General features: G+C 29.3%; 2 protein-coding genes across 3 annotated transcripts; one reads left to right on the top strand and one right to left on the bottom strand.

Annotated features, from left to right (window-relative positions):
- Positions 1–115: 115 nt before the first annotated feature.
- LOC123292699 (myosin-13-like) lies at positions 116–9,543 on the bottom strand. Its single transcript, XM_044873413.1, has 16 exons — positions 9,311–9,543; positions 8,587–8,634; positions 7,971–8,124; positions 7,775–7,883; positions 7,296–7,416; positions 7,095–7,233; positions 6,592–7,037; positions 5,601–5,770; positions 5,413–5,544; positions 4,319–4,554; positions 4,107–4,252; positions 3,708–3,820; positions 2,083–2,224; positions 1,737–1,976; positions 784–1,012; positions 116–199 (listed from the first exon to the last, which is right to left on the bottom strand). The coding sequence occupies exons 1-16, from the start codon at positions 9,455–9,457 to the stop codon at positions 129–131; spliced, it is 2,643 nt and encodes an 880-aa protein (XP_044729348.1). The 5' UTR covers positions 9,458–9,543; the 3' UTR covers positions 116–128.
- A 4,568-nt stretch (positions 9,544–14,111) lies between these two features.
- Positions 14,112–18,075, top strand: LOC123291964 (speckle targeted PIP5K1A-regulated poly(A) polymerase-like). Of its 2 annotated transcripts, none has more exons than XM_044872446.1 (3): positions 14,112–14,256; positions 15,122–15,232; positions 15,795–18,075. In XM_044872446.1, the coding sequence occupies exons 2-3, from the start codon at positions 15,151–15,153 to the stop codon at positions 17,798–17,800; spliced, it is 2,088 nt and encodes a 695-aa protein (XP_044728381.1). In that variant the 5' UTR covers positions 14,112–14,256; positions 15,122–15,150; the 3' UTR covers positions 17,801–18,075. The 2 variants fall into 2 exon arrangements, with proteins under 2 accessions (XP_044728381.1, XP_044728382.1); XM_044872447.1 differs by lacking the exon at positions 14,112–14,256 and adding an exon at positions 15,005–15,060.
- The last annotated feature ends 470 nt before the right edge of the window (positions 18,076–18,545 follow it).

The raw sequence follows: 18,545 nt of genomic DNA, 5'->3' as shown, positions 1-18,545 counted from the left end.
AAAAATAAAATAAAAATGAATTATATTTATTTCAATATTACAAAAAACAGATAACACAAGCCACAATAAAAAATTAGAAAACAAATATCTTAAATTAAATAATATTCGATGATTCCGAAAAATAAAAATTATACAGGTGGTGGTGATGCAAGAATGTAAGAATTCCCTTCGGTTGGTTTGTAAAAAATTCCAACTGTCCCTAAATATTAAGAAAATGTATTAATAAAAAACGTTTAAGAAAGATTAAACATAATTTTTAAAATTATACCCGAAGGAAAATCTTACCTTTTTTGGGAATAGGATTACATTTAATGTTTATAAAACTAACTTAATTTATACAAAACTTAAAATAGAATAGAAGAAATAATAATAAATAATAGAAGAAAAGCATCATATATTGCAATAGTAAGAGTGAAAACAAAATCAAACAAAATAAGATTGTTTTGCGGAAATTTTCATCTCAAAATACAGTAACAATTTTATTTGATTAAAAGAAATTTTACTGTTATTATTATTATATATCTCAGTTTTCATTAAAACTACTTTGTATTTGTGTCGAATGGTTTATAAACTCCCGTTGAATAATATTTTTAACTTGGGTCACAAACTGTTGTCTTAGTAAAATATTATCCAGCAAAGATAAATTTTTATTATGGTACCAGTGGTTTGCAATATTTTGTAGGCTTTTTTCAATCCATTGGGTACAACAATTTGGATTATTGTTATAGCAAATATGATAATTGGGTGGTATGTAGACTGGTGTTTTTGTATTATATTCAATACCTTGCATATCCGCGGCTGGACGTGCAACACTCATTTGATATTCTTCAAATTGTTTTTGATAAAATTTAATTCTTTCTTGCAATTCTAAGTTTGTTTTATTCGTTTCTTGGCATAGATCTTCCATTGATTTTACTGTTTTTTCTAAACGTTCAATTTGCATTGTTTTACATTCAATTGAAGTACGTAAATCATCAATTTTGGTAGATTTCGCTTCATATTTTGTATTTAACTAAAAGAAAAGAGTTAAATATATACCATTTCATTACTTTTACTGAGACTACTAATTTTTCGGGCTAGTTTCTGAAAAATGGGTTGGGACTCTGTTGTGGACGCCACTCACACCAATTTTTAGAATCCCTCCAAATAACACATATATAGTCTACTCTGATAATCTCTCTTTTTGTACATATTTCAGGGTGAATCGGGACTATTAGACAAAAGCCTGGTAAACCAAATTCCTCCCTCCTTTTCGAATTGGTTTTAAAGTGTGATTGCAAGCACTATCAGTTTTTTATTGTCATAAATGGCGCCCAGAATCTATTTTTTGAAATGCCATGTCATCTGGTGCTACTTTTTTTGGAGGTCACTATCATTTTATCCCCTCCTTTCACTTGAAATTAAGAAAGGAATATTAACAAATTGTAAAAAACTAACATTCTTTACATATTGTTTACATTTTAATCAAAATATTTATTCATTCTTATACAACATCACACTGATTGTGATCCGCTATTTAAGGGTTAATGCATGTGTTCATAATGCCGGTTTTCCACTAAGCGGGCAAACAAATATGCCTGTAACAAAAACTCAACTGTCCGTTTAGTGGGAAACCGGCATCAAAAACTAACAAAGTTTAATGGAAACATTTTAATGCCTCTGTAACGGGCGTGAGGTGAAAACGTCTAAAAGTGAGAAAGTAATATATAACTCAAACGATAAAAAAAATTGTTTACCTCATTATATTGAAGTAATAGATCATTAACATACATTTGCAACTCATCATGTTTAGTCAGTGTCATATCTTTTTTCGATTTCAGAATTCCAATTAAACCATCACGTACTTTTAGCGTTTTTTCCAAATCTTTAATTTTAGCATGCATTTGTCCCATTTTAGCTTCACATTCACGTAGCTTGTCTTCCAATTCGTGTGTCTTTTTATGTTCTTTTTCCCATTTCGCTTTCATTTCCAATGACTGTTTTATAAATAATATGATAAAATTAAGAATTATAATAAAAAATATAACTTAAGAGTTAACGGCAGCATTTGTTGAAGCCAATATATTTTAGAAAAAAACATACATTTTGATCTGTTTCTTTTTTATTCGTACTTGCAGCTGTAGTGGCAGCGGCGGCAGCAGCAGCAGCTTCATTGGTCACTAAGGAATCTAATGCTTTTTTCAAATCGGAAATTTTTTTTTCTTGTTTGGCCGCTAAATCTCGACTGAATAATTATCGTATTACTATTATTACATGTTAAAAAGTTCATATGTACACATACGCAATAGAGAAATTGCATTATTTTTTTTATTTTATAAATGAGAGAATAATTTATCTAAATTATATTTAATTTTTATACCATGTATATATGAAATATATCAATGTATACTAAGTTAAGTTTCAAGTTTGTAACGCTTAAAAATATTGATGCTACGAAAAAAAATTTGGTATAGGTGTTCATAAAATCACCTAATTAGTCCACTTTCGGTTGTCTGCCCGCCCGTCTGCCTAACAACAAGATACACCAAATTTTACAGCGAGCATACCAAATAACATAGCAAAATATCAGCTTTTCATCGCGCTTTACGATTTTAATGTAGAATTTAAGTGGCGTGTTGTTTCTATAGAAAATTAGTAATTTTTGGTAAATTTTCGAAAATAAAATTAAAAAACATGCAAATTCTCTATTATATCTACCATTAATTATTAATAAGACAATTTCACCTACGCAAAATTCGACATTTTTTAATGTACCTCACGTCAGTGTTATTATTCTTTGGCGTGACAACTGCGCTACTTATTGATAACAATTCACTCAGCGCCTACCTTTAATCCCTTGTTAGTATGGCGAATGAAATACTATTGTCTACTATTGTGATAAACAAATAGGTTAGGTTAGGTTAGAGTGTCTGTCCTGGAGTGAGATATAGTTAGATCATAGGGTTCGTTGTGATACCAAAAAAGGGTTGATTCATCTACTCCACGAACCATTTGAAGCTGTTTAAGAACAGCAGGACTGCAGAAGTGCTTTGACGTCAACGGATTTCAGGTCGGAGAGGTCGACAAAGAAAGGCTGTCTCAAGTGAGTCCACATCCTCGTGGCAAAAACTGGGCAGTGGCAGAGAAGATGAGACATTTCTTCCTCTTCCTTAATGTGACAGCTCCTCCAATAGTCATGATACACTGTGAGGCCCAGACGTTCAGCGTCTTCGGTACGCCTACGATTTTACTCAGGCCATATCTGTCTTGTAGTACCACAAGTACGTTCCTGCCTCCATCTAAGATTGGCCTTTATGCTCTCTTTGAGGAACAACTTGCACTTGGTACTCCCGGATGTCTATTGATGCTTGTGTCTGACAGCAATTTGCCATTTCTAGCAAGCTCGTCGGCTTTACAATTTCCCGGAATGTATCCATACTAGGTTTACATTATTTTTTTTCCGCCTGTTCGTTTAAGGACGTTCGGCAGTCCATTGCTACCTTTGAGGTTAGATAGACCTAAAAGCAATAATAAACAAATACTTTAAAGTAACAGCCCTTAAATTCCTGAATCACAAATATTTGGACTAAAAATTAATTTGCATTATATAACAGTTGAAAGTTAAGGTCTATATATCGTTAACTACTTATCGATACCTACTTCTTTACTATACTAGCTATTGTATGTGTTCAGCTTTCGATTTTAAAAAAATTCCGTAAATATAATACCTGTATACAATCGTATCTGAAAGTTTTTCTATTTGATGTTTTAAACCTTCAATTTCTTCATCTTTTAAAACCAATTTAGCTGTCCACCCTTCGCTCGATAGTTGATCTTTTTCCTAGAAATAAAAATCTGATATAACACAATTATCTATCGTAGGTTTTCAAAATTACTTTTACATCCTTTGTTTACATGTGCTACGTCAAAAAATTAAATTTTGGGAATTACTATGATGATAATTCAACACTGAATCGATCTGTTCACAGATGTAAATTACCATGATTAGATAAAGTGCAGTAAATGATGCTATTTGTTTTTTAATAACTTAATTTTAATAATTTATTAATTTAAGAAACCATTAAGATTCATAAAGATTTGGTTCGAAAATATAATATAAAACTAACTGAAACTGCTTTTTCAATAGTTTGTAAAAATCTTTCTCTCTCTTCATTATTACGTTGAAGTTTCTCTTCAGCTGCTTTTAGTGCTACTCTTGTTGCCTGTAATTCTGTCCACATATCCATTTCAGTTTGAGTATTAATACCTGGTCCTAGGAAGTATATTTTTAATGACTAAAACTTCTTTTCTGTTTAAAATCGTAAAGAAAAATATTTACCACCAGGTTCAGTAGCGAATTTTCTTTTTTTCATTATTTCATTATCCTGATGACATTTCATTTGCAATTTAACTAATTCGTTACGTACATCAGAATATTTTTTCTCGTAGGTATCGATTTCCTTCTGCATTGTTATAATTTTACTTTCAAATGTTTGTATGGAACTTTTATATTCTTTTAAATTATTTTCATACTCTAATTCACGAGAATCAAGTAATTGTTGCAAATCTTTTATCCTATAAAATAATTATTCGATAATTTAAAAGCATAGATAAAAAATTTAAGTCAAAATTACCTTCAAAAGAAAGCTTATTTAACATAATGAAGTACAAAGTAAATTTGAGCTAAGTTACTAATGGGAAATATATACGTTTTTCAAACTCAAATTTTTAATACAAAAAGACATGGACACAGAGTTGAAAGAATCTGTTCTTTCAGACCAGCGTGCCTCGTGATACTTTAAATCAAGGGATTCAGATTAGGTTAGGGTGTAGTGACTCGTCGAGTGGGATATACTTTGGTTATGAGGCCATCCATGACATCTGAAGAATTCCTAGGTTCAAAGTAGGTGTAGTCGAAATTTTCTTAAGAAAAAAAGCGTTAACTTTTAAACATAAACTTGTACTGCGAGGCAAATTTGATGATAAATCGTTCTGCAAGGCAGATATCTGCCGACCAATCCGATAAATTTTCTTCTGCTTGTTCGAAAAAATTCAGAGATAAAACGTAAGTACAAGTCTGGAGATGTGTCTTTTCGCAAGATTTAGGTGCGACCTCAATGCATTTCTGTCCAAGTTGAGGCTAAATTTAACCTGAGAACAATACTTGCAAGTATTGCGACTAAAATTTTCACCGAGATAAATCGCGAAATACACTCATTCTACAGGCAAATTTTTTTATAAACATAATTATGACGATTATGGTGGAGTTAAAAAGGTAGTAAATCGTCTTATGACTAGATACTGATCATCTTCTGAAATATTTCAAAATAACATCTGTAAATAGCAGTAACATCTGGAAGCTACCACCGTTGAAAAAATTATTCTGTGAACATTGGACGTTAAGTCATAGATTTATTTAAAGAAAATATCTACCTCATATCAAGACCAATTCGTTCTTTCTCCAATTTAGCTACTAATGCTTCATTTAACTTTGAAGATTTAACTAGTTCTTTCGTTTTACTATCAAATGAAGTACCTTTATTCTTAAGCTCTTCATCCATTTTTCTAAATAATGATTTCGAATAAAAAAATTTTAATTCATTCAAAAATTTAAATTTTACCTGTTAATTGTATTTAAAGATTCTACTTTTTGTTCAAGAGTTTTAATTTTTGACTCCATTTCTTTTTGTTTTTGTTTTCGCAATTTCAATTTAGCTTCATAATTGCATATGGTTTGTTTTTCAATATATTTAGTTTTATTTTCCATATTTTCTAAGTCTTTTTCTTTTTCCTGCAAATATCAAGCATCTTAATTTAATAATAAATGAAATAGGAATTAATAATGCCCTACTTAAAAGCATTCAGTAATCTATAAGTAAAGGGAAGTGCCAAGGATTCTACTAAAAATCAGCTGGCCCCTACACGTACAAATAATTTCTAAAGTTTTCATCATCCTTCGTAAATTCTTACAATTCTATTTTCAACTATCCTTACCTTCAAGTCAGTTTTGGTGGGGCGCTGTTAAATTTTAATTTATATATCATGTATATATGAAATATACATAGTATATTAAGTTTAGTCCCAAGTTTGTAACGCTTAAAAATAATGATGCTAGGAAAAAAATTTTGTCATAGGTGTTCATTAAATCACCTAATTAGTCCATTTCCGGTTGTCTGTCCGTCTGTAGACACGATAACTCAAAAATGAAAAAAGATATCGAGCTGAAATTTTTACAGCGTACTCAGGACGTAAAAAGTGAGGTGAAATTCCTAATGCGCATCATAGGCCAATTGGGTCTTTGGTTCGTAGGACCCATCATGTAAACCGTTAGAGATAGAACAAAAGTTTAAATGTAATAAATGTTCCTTATCAAAAATTAAACAACTTTTGTTTGAAACATTTTTTCGTAAACATCACTGTTTACCCGTGAGGGCGCCAATTAGGCGGAAATTTTATAATATGTACTATACTTGATTATCAGTTATGTATGTGTCACATGTTTGTATGTGTAATGTGATAAAGAAATCAACACTGACTATGCATGGTATTTCAACAATTAACTCAGTCAATTGTTTGATTTCACTTGTCCAATATATTTTATGACTGCCTTACCTCAATTTTTTTTCTCATAATTACTAAATTACTTTCAGCTTCAATTAGTTTTTTTTCTAAATCGGCTTTAGCAGATCGAAATTTGTCCAACTCAGATGTTAAATTATTAACCATATCTTTTACGTTACGATTTTCGGTTTCTAATTCTGTAAATCGATCATTTATACAAGTTTCTTTCCATACCCATAAAGCTTTCCAACTTTCAAGCAATTCATATATAATTGTTTGTTGTGCTGTATCACATTCTAAGACTAATTGTCGATATTTATCGGTTTCTTTCTTATATAAATCGAGTTGTTTGGAAACAACGTGATTCTTACAGGCGTGTTGCATTGAAAGCCAATGAATTATATCTGATCTGTTTTCTAAAAGACTTTCACATACCGCTTGATACGCGACAGGAATTTGCGATAACTTTTGTTCCATTTGTTGAACGAAATCATTATCTTAAAAATAAGATAATTTTATTAAACAATTAAGAAATGCTTTTAACAAAAAAATACCAATTTGAGGTTTTTCTCTTTCAGTTTCTTTTTCAATTTTCATTAAATCAAAGTTTTCCACTTCAACTGTTTTTCCAGTTTTTTGTTCAATTAATTTCTTAGTCTCTAAGATACTTGAATAAGCTTCCATAACTTGTTTCTGAAAAGGGATTAAGTTTTATATAAAAAAATACAAACAAGAAGAAGTTTAAGTTTATTAACCTGTTTTGCCTGCAACTCAGTTTTAAGTTGTTCCAATTTTTTCTTTTTTGCAATGAAAGCTGAGTGAGAAACTACTTGAGGAGTACGTAAATTTTTTTTCCTCTGTACTATGGACGTAGCACTAAAAATTATTTTAAAATCGTTATTTGAAATGAAGGACTTCTCATTTATTATATGTAAAATGAGTTTCGCTCAAAACTTCCGAAACATGGATATGAAAAATAAAGATTATTTTTGACAAATAATTAAATCTTCAAAGGCGCTAAGCCTTGAGAACTCGGATTTTTAAGATATGCGGAGAGAAGGGCAGGAAACTCTAAGACTCATATAACATACTAAAAAAATAGCTTTACATCTCACATTCTCTTTGTTTAACATTAAAAAAAAACTATTTAATTTTATATTTTGGAAGTATTTTTTTACCGTAAATATCTAGACACAAATCAAATACATGTTGAATGATTATTTTAAGTTCTTACGTTGTTGTGCGTAAGTCGAGCTGCGTTAGTCGAATGCATGTTTCACTTGGAGAAGCAGATGTAGCGTTTGGAGTACTTTTGCTAGTGGAAGTTGGTCGTCTATGCGCATCTTAAAAGTGTAAATATATCAACAGTTAAAATCCGATTAATAATTAGAATTTTGTAACAAAAATAATCTACAATCTACATTTATTACCTAAAGCATATCTTGGTAGACTTGATCCTCGTGAAACAGCACCTCCAGAACGTTTTGCTCTTGCAAAATGGTCTTCTAAATTGGTATTCGAAACTTGTTTTTTTAATTGACTCTTACCATTTGTCATCATTTCAAATCTTCTAGATGCAGTTCTCTGTTCAAAATTGACTTACTAAATTGCATTCGTTACTTATAGCTTTGGAAGCGATGTCATAAAGAGACGATAATTTTAAGCCTTTGTATTCAATTGAAAAGCTCTTAAGGAAACGAAACATCTATCCATCAACAAACAACTGATGCGTGGCTTTGCGATCATTATTTTAATGTTAAATGTTATTATTACCTATCAGCTAGAAGGATCATATAACAAAAATGGAACATGTAGATATACAGGTGATGATCTTTTAAAGTTCATACTTAGGCCGCTGGTGTCAATTTTTCAAGTACAGTAACCCTGATAATGATCTAATTACAATAACAGCAATAGGGATCAGCAAAGTTGACCGCGGAATATCTTTTTAAAGGCTTTTCAATCGAACACTAGCTAATTCAAATGGCTTCAAATCCTCTACCCTTTTTATGATGGCCTTCCGGAATATGAATCAAATTAAATTACCTCATCAAAGCTTTTTGAACGTAAATTGTTTTGCTTCGTTTGCTCAAACTGAAATATTAAAAAATCAATCAAATTAGTTTGACCACACCGATAACTTTTCCAACTTCAGAATTTAACCAGTTATTTTTTATTATTTTATTTATACATTTTTATACCATGTATATATGAAATATATCAAGGTATATTAACTTTAATCCCAAGTTTGTAACGTTTAAAAATATTGATGCTAAGAACAAAATTTTGGTATAGGTTTTCATAAAATCACCTAATTAGTCCATTTACGATTGTCTGCCCGTCTATTGGACTAAACTACACTTGGTTTAAAAAATATGCAATAAATTCCGAGCTGGATTTCAAAATTTTGGAATCTGCTCTTTGTTTATAATGACTCAAAATCTATTACCTATAAGTCTTAGAAACTCTGAAAAGTCTTAGGAACCCTGAATAACTCTGAATTTATGAACGTTTTTGGAATGTCTAATTCAGACAGTTCAAAAGATTGTTCGGGCTTAATAAGTCTGGATAACTCCAAATTAGAAAGTTCAAAAACGATGAGAAAGAGTTATTAAAACTTAATATTTCTCTTACTGATTTATTTAGAGTTCCTAAGACTTTTTCAGAGATTCTAAGAAGTTATTAAAACTTCAAATATTTTTTCCACCAGGGAAAGAGACCTATAGGTCTTATGTTTATTATAATAACCCCAAGACATATAGTAAGTAACCTGTTGTATCATTCGCGTTTGTAATCGTGGTATGGCTGAACGACAAGATGGTTCTGAATTTGTGTTTGAAGCATTTTTTCCTTTTGATATTATAGGTATACCACTTTTAATACTTAAATTATCACTTGCTGTTTGTGGACGCTCCATTATATGTACTTAAACTGTTTTCATGAATCGAAATTTTTATGTATTTAAACGTTTTTTTTTTTAATTCCAAGTAACTCAAAATGTTCCTCTTCTTTGATTATATGAAATGTATATAATAATAATATACGATATCAATAATGTATATAATCTTCTATAAATAATTACAACAACAACACTAAGACAGTTGGAAATTTAAAATACTAAAAAATATAATTCATTTAAAACAATTCACTATAATTTAATCTATAGTAAAGAATAATTTATAGGATACAATATTTTATTATTAGGGAAGCCTAAGACGCTAAATTTGTAGTAACCTCAGCGTCGTTGAGATCTATTGGATTTTTTTGCTTAGATGATTTTAAGAAAAAAAGATCCTATAAATCTTTTTAATTTATCAATGAGGGAGAACATATAGACGAGCTACGGGCGATCAAAGCTACACATGCATTATAGTTATATTGCCCGTTGCTCGAAAATAACCCGTTAAAAAATTTTGTGGCTGTGAGACCTTTTTATCAGAACGATCCAAAGAACATTTTGAGAGCGGTTTAAAAGTTTCACAGCAAGCCATTTTCTTAGTCATATAGGTACTATAACATATGTGTAGCTTTGATCGCCCATAGCTCGAAAACTACTCGTTAAAAGAACATTTTAGAGACGATTTAAAAAAATTTCACAGAAAGCAGTTTCCCTACTCATATAAGTACTATATATATAATGTACCTACCTATGTGTAGCTTCGAAAACTACTCGTTAAATGTTTTAGGGCCGTGAGAGTTTTTGATCAGAGCGATCTGAAGACCATTTTGAGGATAGTTTGAAAATGTTTCACAGAAAGCCATTCTTCTAGTCATATACTAAAACTATAATATATTCGTAGCTTTGATCGCCTGTAGCTCAAAAACTATTCGTTAAAAATTTTTGTGGCGTGAGAGCTCTTGATCAAAATGACTGGGTTAGAAAGTTTAGAAAGCCACTTTCCTACCTAACATTGCAGGGTCCTTTCTAGTGTAATTAAAAAGTAAAAAATAGTTATTTTTCTAACTATTCATCGAATTTTTTCACATTTTAATTGAACTAATATAATGGTATTCACACGAGCAGCAGTCTCAAACGAACAATCAAAATTACTGGTTTTAGTAGTAAAACTGCTAACAAAGCTGGGAACAGCTTTGTTTGTACCGCTGAGCTATCAGCTCAGCGGTACTCAGATTGCACAGGTGAAGTTCAAACGATCACCTGTCCAAATGTGCAAACATCACATGTGCAAACGATCACCCTACGGTTTTAGGTATTGATACTATACACATTTGTCAAGTAGTAGACATATCGGTACTACAAATATTCGTTTCATGTGGAATTTGTGGAATGTAACAACGTCACCTTTCTATAATAGCTCCATGGATGAACTCATACCATTTGTCACGTGTACTACTTTTGTTACCTCTCTAATAGAATAAATCAAGCTTAATGAGTATAAATTAAAATTACCTTATGTTATGTAAAACATTCGTGCAATAATAAATACATTTACCATATTTATTTATAAATTATAGCTAAATTTCGATTTTAAATTCAAAATAAATTTTGGTATTTTTTAATGATTTTGCGTTACATAAAACCCGACCCGATACCCTTAAAATATCATAATTAATAAACTAACAATAGAATAATATATTTTACAATTTAAATTTGTCATAGTAATATGACGTTTTATGTACAATATTCATGGATTTCTCTGATTTTGACAATGACGAAAAAATCTACGAATGAGAAGTTCTGTAAATAATAATATGTTAAAAGAAAATGTGATCTGCAATGAAACATTCGCTTTAAGAATGCCGCTGAAAGTGAAATAAATACCCTGTAGAAAAGAGGTTCTTTTCTGTTAATAGCATTAGACCACAAGCCCATACTGAAATTTTTCGAGTGAAATGGCCCATTTGGAATCATGTTGAAAAAGATGCTACTATATTTAAAGGTAAATAGCACCATATCGTTAGCTTTGCGCGGTACAGGTGAGTATAGGTGATATGAATGTCACACCCCTTGGCGTCTCACCCCTGCACCAGAAAAGATGTACGGCGTTGGTTGATAGTAACTCTGCATAGGCGAAAGCGAATTACATAAATGTCGTACATAAATAAATCCGGTAACTTCGGTATCGAAAGTTAAAAAAAAAAATTATTTCCCGTGAACAATCAATAACTCTTTAAAATACATTGAATAAAGAGGAAAAAGTGGAAATCAATATTATGGGGGGAGGGGGGCTAACTTAATAACAAATGTTTTAAAAATATAATATCAAAGGCAGAAACCCAATTCAATTTCATGAAAATTTAAAACATTTTTTTGTCGTTATGAATAAGTAAAAATCGTTCAGAACAAAATTATCAATTAATGAATTATTTAGTAAAGGTAAGTATTAAGTTAATTATAGTGTTAAAAGTAAGCCAGGTGGCTGTGTGGGTATGGGCACTTGCCTATGAATTCAAGATGCGCTGGTTCGTACCGTGGTGTAGTTAATATTTTTACTGTTATTAAATTTAATGGATTTTTCCTGATGTTTAAATTTTCCACTCTTTTTATAGTTTAAATAATCTATATAACTCGCCTTCTTGCTATAAATAACGTCAATTATACGTATGTCATAAATCACTATTCTGTCAGGGGGTGGGAATTTAAATAATCATAAATATATCTCACTCTTTAAAATCATGTTCTACTGTTACAAAATATTAAATATATCTTGGTTATGCTATGAAACAAAGACTATAGGACTTTGCTATGAAACTCTTTAATAAGAGAACATATGCTAAAATAAGAATCTTTTTAATGGGAGAAAAATATGTATTTATAAAATTAAAAAATCGCTCGTTAAGAATAAAATTTGAAATTTTGTAACAGGAGAACATGTCATATATTTTATCCCACTTTTTTATAACATATTCGCCCATTACAAAATATTAAAAACTGACTTATTTTGCTTGCTTTTTTGTTGTACAATTTATTCTTGTTAAATGAGATTTTATAAGATTTTGTAATAGGAGAACATATTATTTCACAAAAAAAAAATTAATTATGTTAGTCCCAATTTCCTACTTATGTCACAAATCATTCTTCTGCCAGGGGTGGGAATTAAAATAACATAAAATATTCCTCGCTCTCTTACTTATTTGTCGCTTTTGGTTCTCATAACCAAAATTTTCTAAAAAAATGACTTTCTGTTGGAATAATTACTTATTTAATTAAAAATTAATCAGTACAATGCTATACACGAACCGAGGTACTCTCGAACCGGAGGCGACTGGGCTAACCACTTCTCCAACTTTGACTCATTATAATTACTCATATTATATAAAGTTAGCTATAAATAATAATTGTAGTAATATGTAGTAATATTGTGTTATAAAATGTAGGTTCTGTTTGATATTCCTGAAATCGATGTAAAGGATAAAAGATAAGGTAGGTATAATATTGAATAATAATAATTAAATCAGAAAAATAAATATGAATGAATAATGGTTATTTTATAAAGTATAAAATCATTTTTCGGGACAACGTTTTCATTTCTTCTGAATTTTAAACAATTTTATCATTAAATTTTTTATCATTTCTTTGTTAAGTTTTATATACAAAAAAATTCATTGATATAAAGCTAACGTAATTTGGCCCCCCACAAAAATTTCTTTTCGGATTAATTAATTATAATCTTTTTTAGTCTATTGTTCGTCGTTTGTTCATCATTTGAGCATTAAAATTATTTGTTCGATTGTTGTTTATTTATTATTTACTTAACAATTATTTGTTATTAAGTTAACCCCCCATAATATTGATTTCCACTTTTTCCTCTTTATTCAATGTATTTTAAGGAGTTATTGATTGTTCTTTTATTATTAGCAATTGTTGGATTATAAATATTTCACATTAATTTTTAATTAATTCAATTCCTTCTCAGGTATTATTAAATTATATTAAATGACATTCTTTCTTAGATATTATATTTTTAAAACAAAATTCCGTTTTCTATGATTTGATAGACCAATATATTGTTAGGCCTGGACGGTGTACGACAATATATCATTTATTTTAAGAAAATAAGTAATGCTCAAATGATCATTTTAAGCGTGTAAAGACTCTGAGGCATTTTTAGTTATCTCAGAAGAAGAATATTAATTTTACAGATCAAAACAAAGACATAAATATTCAAATATAAATCTACATAATGATATGATACATAATATATAGACGATGCGCGCATGCGCAATAAAAGAGGAAAGCATCTGCAATTGAATAAATGAAAAAAATTAATTAATGTGAAATATTTATAATCCAACAATTGCTTATAATAAACGAACAATCAATAATTACTTAAAATACATTGATTAAGAAAGTAAAAAGTGGAAATCAATAGTATGGGGAGCTAACTTAATGGCAAATAATTGTGTAATAAATAATAAATAAACAACGATCGAGCAAATAATTTTAATAATCAAACAATGGGGGACAAACGACGAACAATGGATTAAAAAAGATTTATAATTAATTATAATTAATTAACCCGAAATAAAATTTTGTAAGAGGCCTATTAGCTTTTTAAATCAAATCTACCACTTAGACAGATTTTGGGTTGGCAACGCTGATAATATATTATTAATATTAATATGAAACAGAAGTCAAAACAAATTTTGACACCGGTCATAACACTAAATGAAAAGTTAAAATTGATTTGACAAATTTAGTGAAACAAGTTAATATTTACTCAACAAACGTAAATAAAGCATAAATAACCCGAGGTAAATTATTAAATTTGAATATATTTGTACAGTTATTAATTCTGAAAAATAGATTTTTATAAAGTAGTTTTTTAATAAATAAGTAGAAGACGCGAATTCTTTAATTTTACGATACGTGCACATAAAATGCAATATATGGTGTAAAATTAAAATAGAGTTAAAAAAACGGTAAAACTCTCTTATTTAAAATAAATGTAATATAAGTAAGATTTGTAAACAATAATGATAAACAAAGCTTTACATTACGGTAGAATTTAGTACAGTAAAACTAGTAAGCTATAAGGGAAAAAGTTGTGTATCTTATCTTTGAAAATTTTTTTATTTGGTTGTAACAACTTACTGAAAAATCGACTGCTCATGGAGGAGGTTTCGAACCCCTTTTTGGAAGATAAAAAAAGTTATTTTTTTTACTAATTACTAAGAAAACCCTGTAAATTTAAACAAAAAATAAATAAATAAAAGTTGTAGCTGAAGCAATTATGTACACACTTTCGTTTTTTATTTGACTTTCTAACTTCAAAATTGATCGTGATATGATGCTGTTTTAAAATTAACACACAATCACCGCGAATCACAACGTGAAACGATTATTTTTCTGTGAATTTGTGAGTATGAGTTCTGTGAGTTCACGATTTTGCTCATTTACGAAGCGGAGTCACTCCAAACTGACGGAAATTCACGAATTAGATATTTTATGAATGCTGATTCTTGTATTATGTTTCTTTCATTCGTTTCATTCGTGGCTATGGTCAGAATAATATAATATTTATCGCTTTCAATCAAAAAGATGAAGAGTTCCTCGCTGTAAGAAACTTTCTATTTTTTTAAAAAGAAGTTTGTATCAATTGTTAAATTTTTGTTTCAGGATCATAAAAAGAATAATATTTCGGAACTATGAATATTAATCCAAACCAAACCAAAATCAAATCACCTTACAAGCCGGGAACTGCAACGAAGCCTCTTATAATAATCAGGGGTAAATTAATAAAAATTTAAAAAAATTATGCATGATTATTGTGTTTCAGGAATATGTTTCGATTCGGAATTATCAGTAAAATCTAAAAAATATGAAAGAATCAAATATATTATCGAATATACCTCATTAAATTTGTGAAAATGACCATTTAATTATTGCGTTGAATTTTTGGACTATTATTTTATAGTTTAAATGAAATTGGATAAACTATGGTGGTCAGCTGTAATAGTTAAATTTGTTTATTCATACCAAGCAAAAGGAACCTAGCAATTTATATGGTTATAAGATGGCTAATGCAACGTTTTGTTATTTTTGTTTAGTAATACTTTAAATTGAAGAAATACTATACTACTTTTTAACATGTTTGGCTTTCCACTCAGACTTACCTGGCTAATGTTTTTAACATTCTGACATAACATAACCCACGTACCTGTTCGCTGCGAAAAAAAAATATTACTGAAAAATTAGTTCTACTATATTTCGGAAATAGTGTTCTAAATTGTTATTATTTTATTGAAATGTTTACTCTAAATCGTGCTGTAATTTTTTTATTTTTAAATAGGATATCGTCAACCGGTAAACCGAAAAGCCATTCAAGAATATTTAGAATCATTTGGAGGATTAGATCAGATTATTTTTCATAATTCACATATAACAATACAATTTGCAACAGATAATTTTCATGAAACATTTCGAAAGAATAAATTACGCTTTGAAAATAAATCTCTATCTATAAAAATTATTAAACCAAATAATCAAAAAAAGGCAAAACGTATAAAGGTGCTAAAAAACAAAAATGTAAAACTAAAAGATACAAATTTTAAACCAAAAGATAAAAACATTCAGCCAAAAAATAAAAATGAAAATACTCCAGCCAAAAATCTAGAAAGATCAATGAATATCATCAATCCATTACAATTGATAAATGAAATAACTAAATTAAGGACGGCGGACGAGCAATTAATGCATTTAATGAAAGAAATACAGCTTCCTTATCAAGAAGTTGAAACAAATCATTTGTCACTTTGTCAATATTTAGAATCTGCTTTAAGTAATTATGTATTTGTAACGAGAGGATGTCGTGCGATGCCCTTTGGATCAACTATCACAGGATTAGCTTTTAAATGGGCTGAGTTAGATGTATTCATTCAAAATATCAACATACCCGATAATGCAACAAACGACTCAGGAACAATAGCACAGTATATAACTCAATCCAAAATAGCCTTACAACGTACAGGCTCGTTATATAGTATTCAAGAGAAACAATCAAAATATTTAAACACGCAATATATAAGATGTACTCATGAATCAACCAAAATCATTTGTAATATTTATTTTAAAAATGCGTTAGGCGTTTGTAATAGCAATTTAGTCTATTTTTTATTAAATAGTGATGTTCGATTACGACCAATGATGATGGTCATTAAATATTGGGCGAAAATTAATGATATTGCTGGACCCAAGAAAATATCAAATTATGCGTTAGTAATGTTACTAATATTTTATTTACAACAGAATCCAAAACCAATATTACCAAATATTTCGATGCTACAAGATCCATTTTTCGAAAAAATTATTAATGGATGGAATGCTGGCTATAATAATAAATTTAATTTTCAGACATTAAATGATTATTCGATACCTTATTTATTACATGGTTTTTTTGAATTTTATAGCACCTATGACTTTTTAACTCAAGTTTTATCACCATTCACGGGTACGAGCATTTCTAAAACAATGTTTCATAATGCTAATGAATTAGATAATATTCTGTGGTTATACAAAAAAAATTTTTTGAGTAATCATTGTACTAAATTGGAGGTAGATTATCTTATGTGTATACAAGACCCATTTGAGCATAATCACAACTTAACAAAACCTGTAAATTTGACAACAATCAAAGTTTTTCAACAATGTTGTACATCGGCTGCTCTCATCTGCCGAAAAGCAATCGATTCACAATCAATAATAAGTTTATTACCACAGCTATTGAAAGTTACAAATTGCAAATATGAAATAACTATATTACCTACTTCTTCATTAAATCAAAATATTGATTTAATGGATATTGCTGAAAGAAACAATTGGTACGGGCGGGTAAACGAAATTCTTTTGATAATATTAAAAAAAGTCATGAAATTTGACATAAGATTAGCAAAACATGATCAAACCACAGATATACATGACAATATTGTTGAATCATTTAACATCTCATGCATAGGGTACTTCGAAATACATCATAACCGTTCAAAAGTTTCAAAAAAAATTGGTACATCGGTGGGTTTAAAACATGAAATTGCAATTTCTGATTATATAGTTGAAAATTTTAATAAATCACGCCTTTTAAATAAAAAGCCAATATTGGAAATGGATATTTTATTTATCGCATGTCGTAATCCAACCAGAATTGTTTTAGAACTTAGGAATCGACAGGATGAATTAAAAAATTGCTTCTCAATATACGAACACTATTTACAAAAATGGTTGCCTATATGGATAGATAAATATTTGCAAGAAAAAGCCGAGGATATTTTAGCTGCAAGTACATCTTCAAGGTGCAAATGAAGTGTGTCGCTGTAATTACATCTTCAGAATGCAGATGAATAATTATAATTTAGAGAAACGAAACCGTTAAAATAAAATATTAATATTAAAAATTAGTTAATTTTTTAAGTCGATTCATTAAAAGGCTTAGTAACGGTTTACTAGATACAGTGCAGCCCTATTTAGTCAAGCTAAAGATGCAAACAATTTTGAATTTGGATTTTTTTTAAGTAGTTAATCATTTTATACTAATCTTGAATATTTTGTTTACTTGGCTATTCTTTATTACTTTTTTCCTAAGCATATCTCTTTTCGTTTTTGAGTTATCGTGCTGACAGACGGACAACCGAAAATGGACTAATTAGGTGGTTTTATGAATACTAACACCAAAATTTTGTTCGTAGCACCAATATTTTTAAGCGTTACAAACTTGGGAATAAACTTAGTATACATTGATGTATTTCATATATACATGGTATAAAAATGAAGCTGTTAAAAATTGTATTAAGATTGAATTTAACTAAATCAGCTCATTTAAGCTTCTCTGTATCTGGTAGAACGTTGTAAAGAATAGGAATACACAGTCGTATCTAAGATATTAAAAAGTGTTTGTTTTAATGTATTTAATGATTAAACGAATCCTGTTTGTTTTAAACCACAGACGATATATGACTCTATAGTCAGATTAATTAAGTTCAAAGAACACAATATTAAAAAATAAATTTTTGAAAAACGTACATGATTTTTTATTTGTTAAACTTCCTTT

Source organism: Chrysoperla carnea, chromosome 2 (genome assembly GCF_905475395.1).
Source record: "Chrysoperla carnea chromosome 2, inChrCarn1.1, whole genome shotgun sequence".
NCBI lineage: Eukaryota > Metazoa > Arthropoda > Insecta > Neuroptera > Chrysopidae > Chrysoperla > Chrysoperla carnea.
Note: the sequence above shows the minus strand (reverse complement) of the source record. Positions and strands in the feature narration are given on the sequence as shown.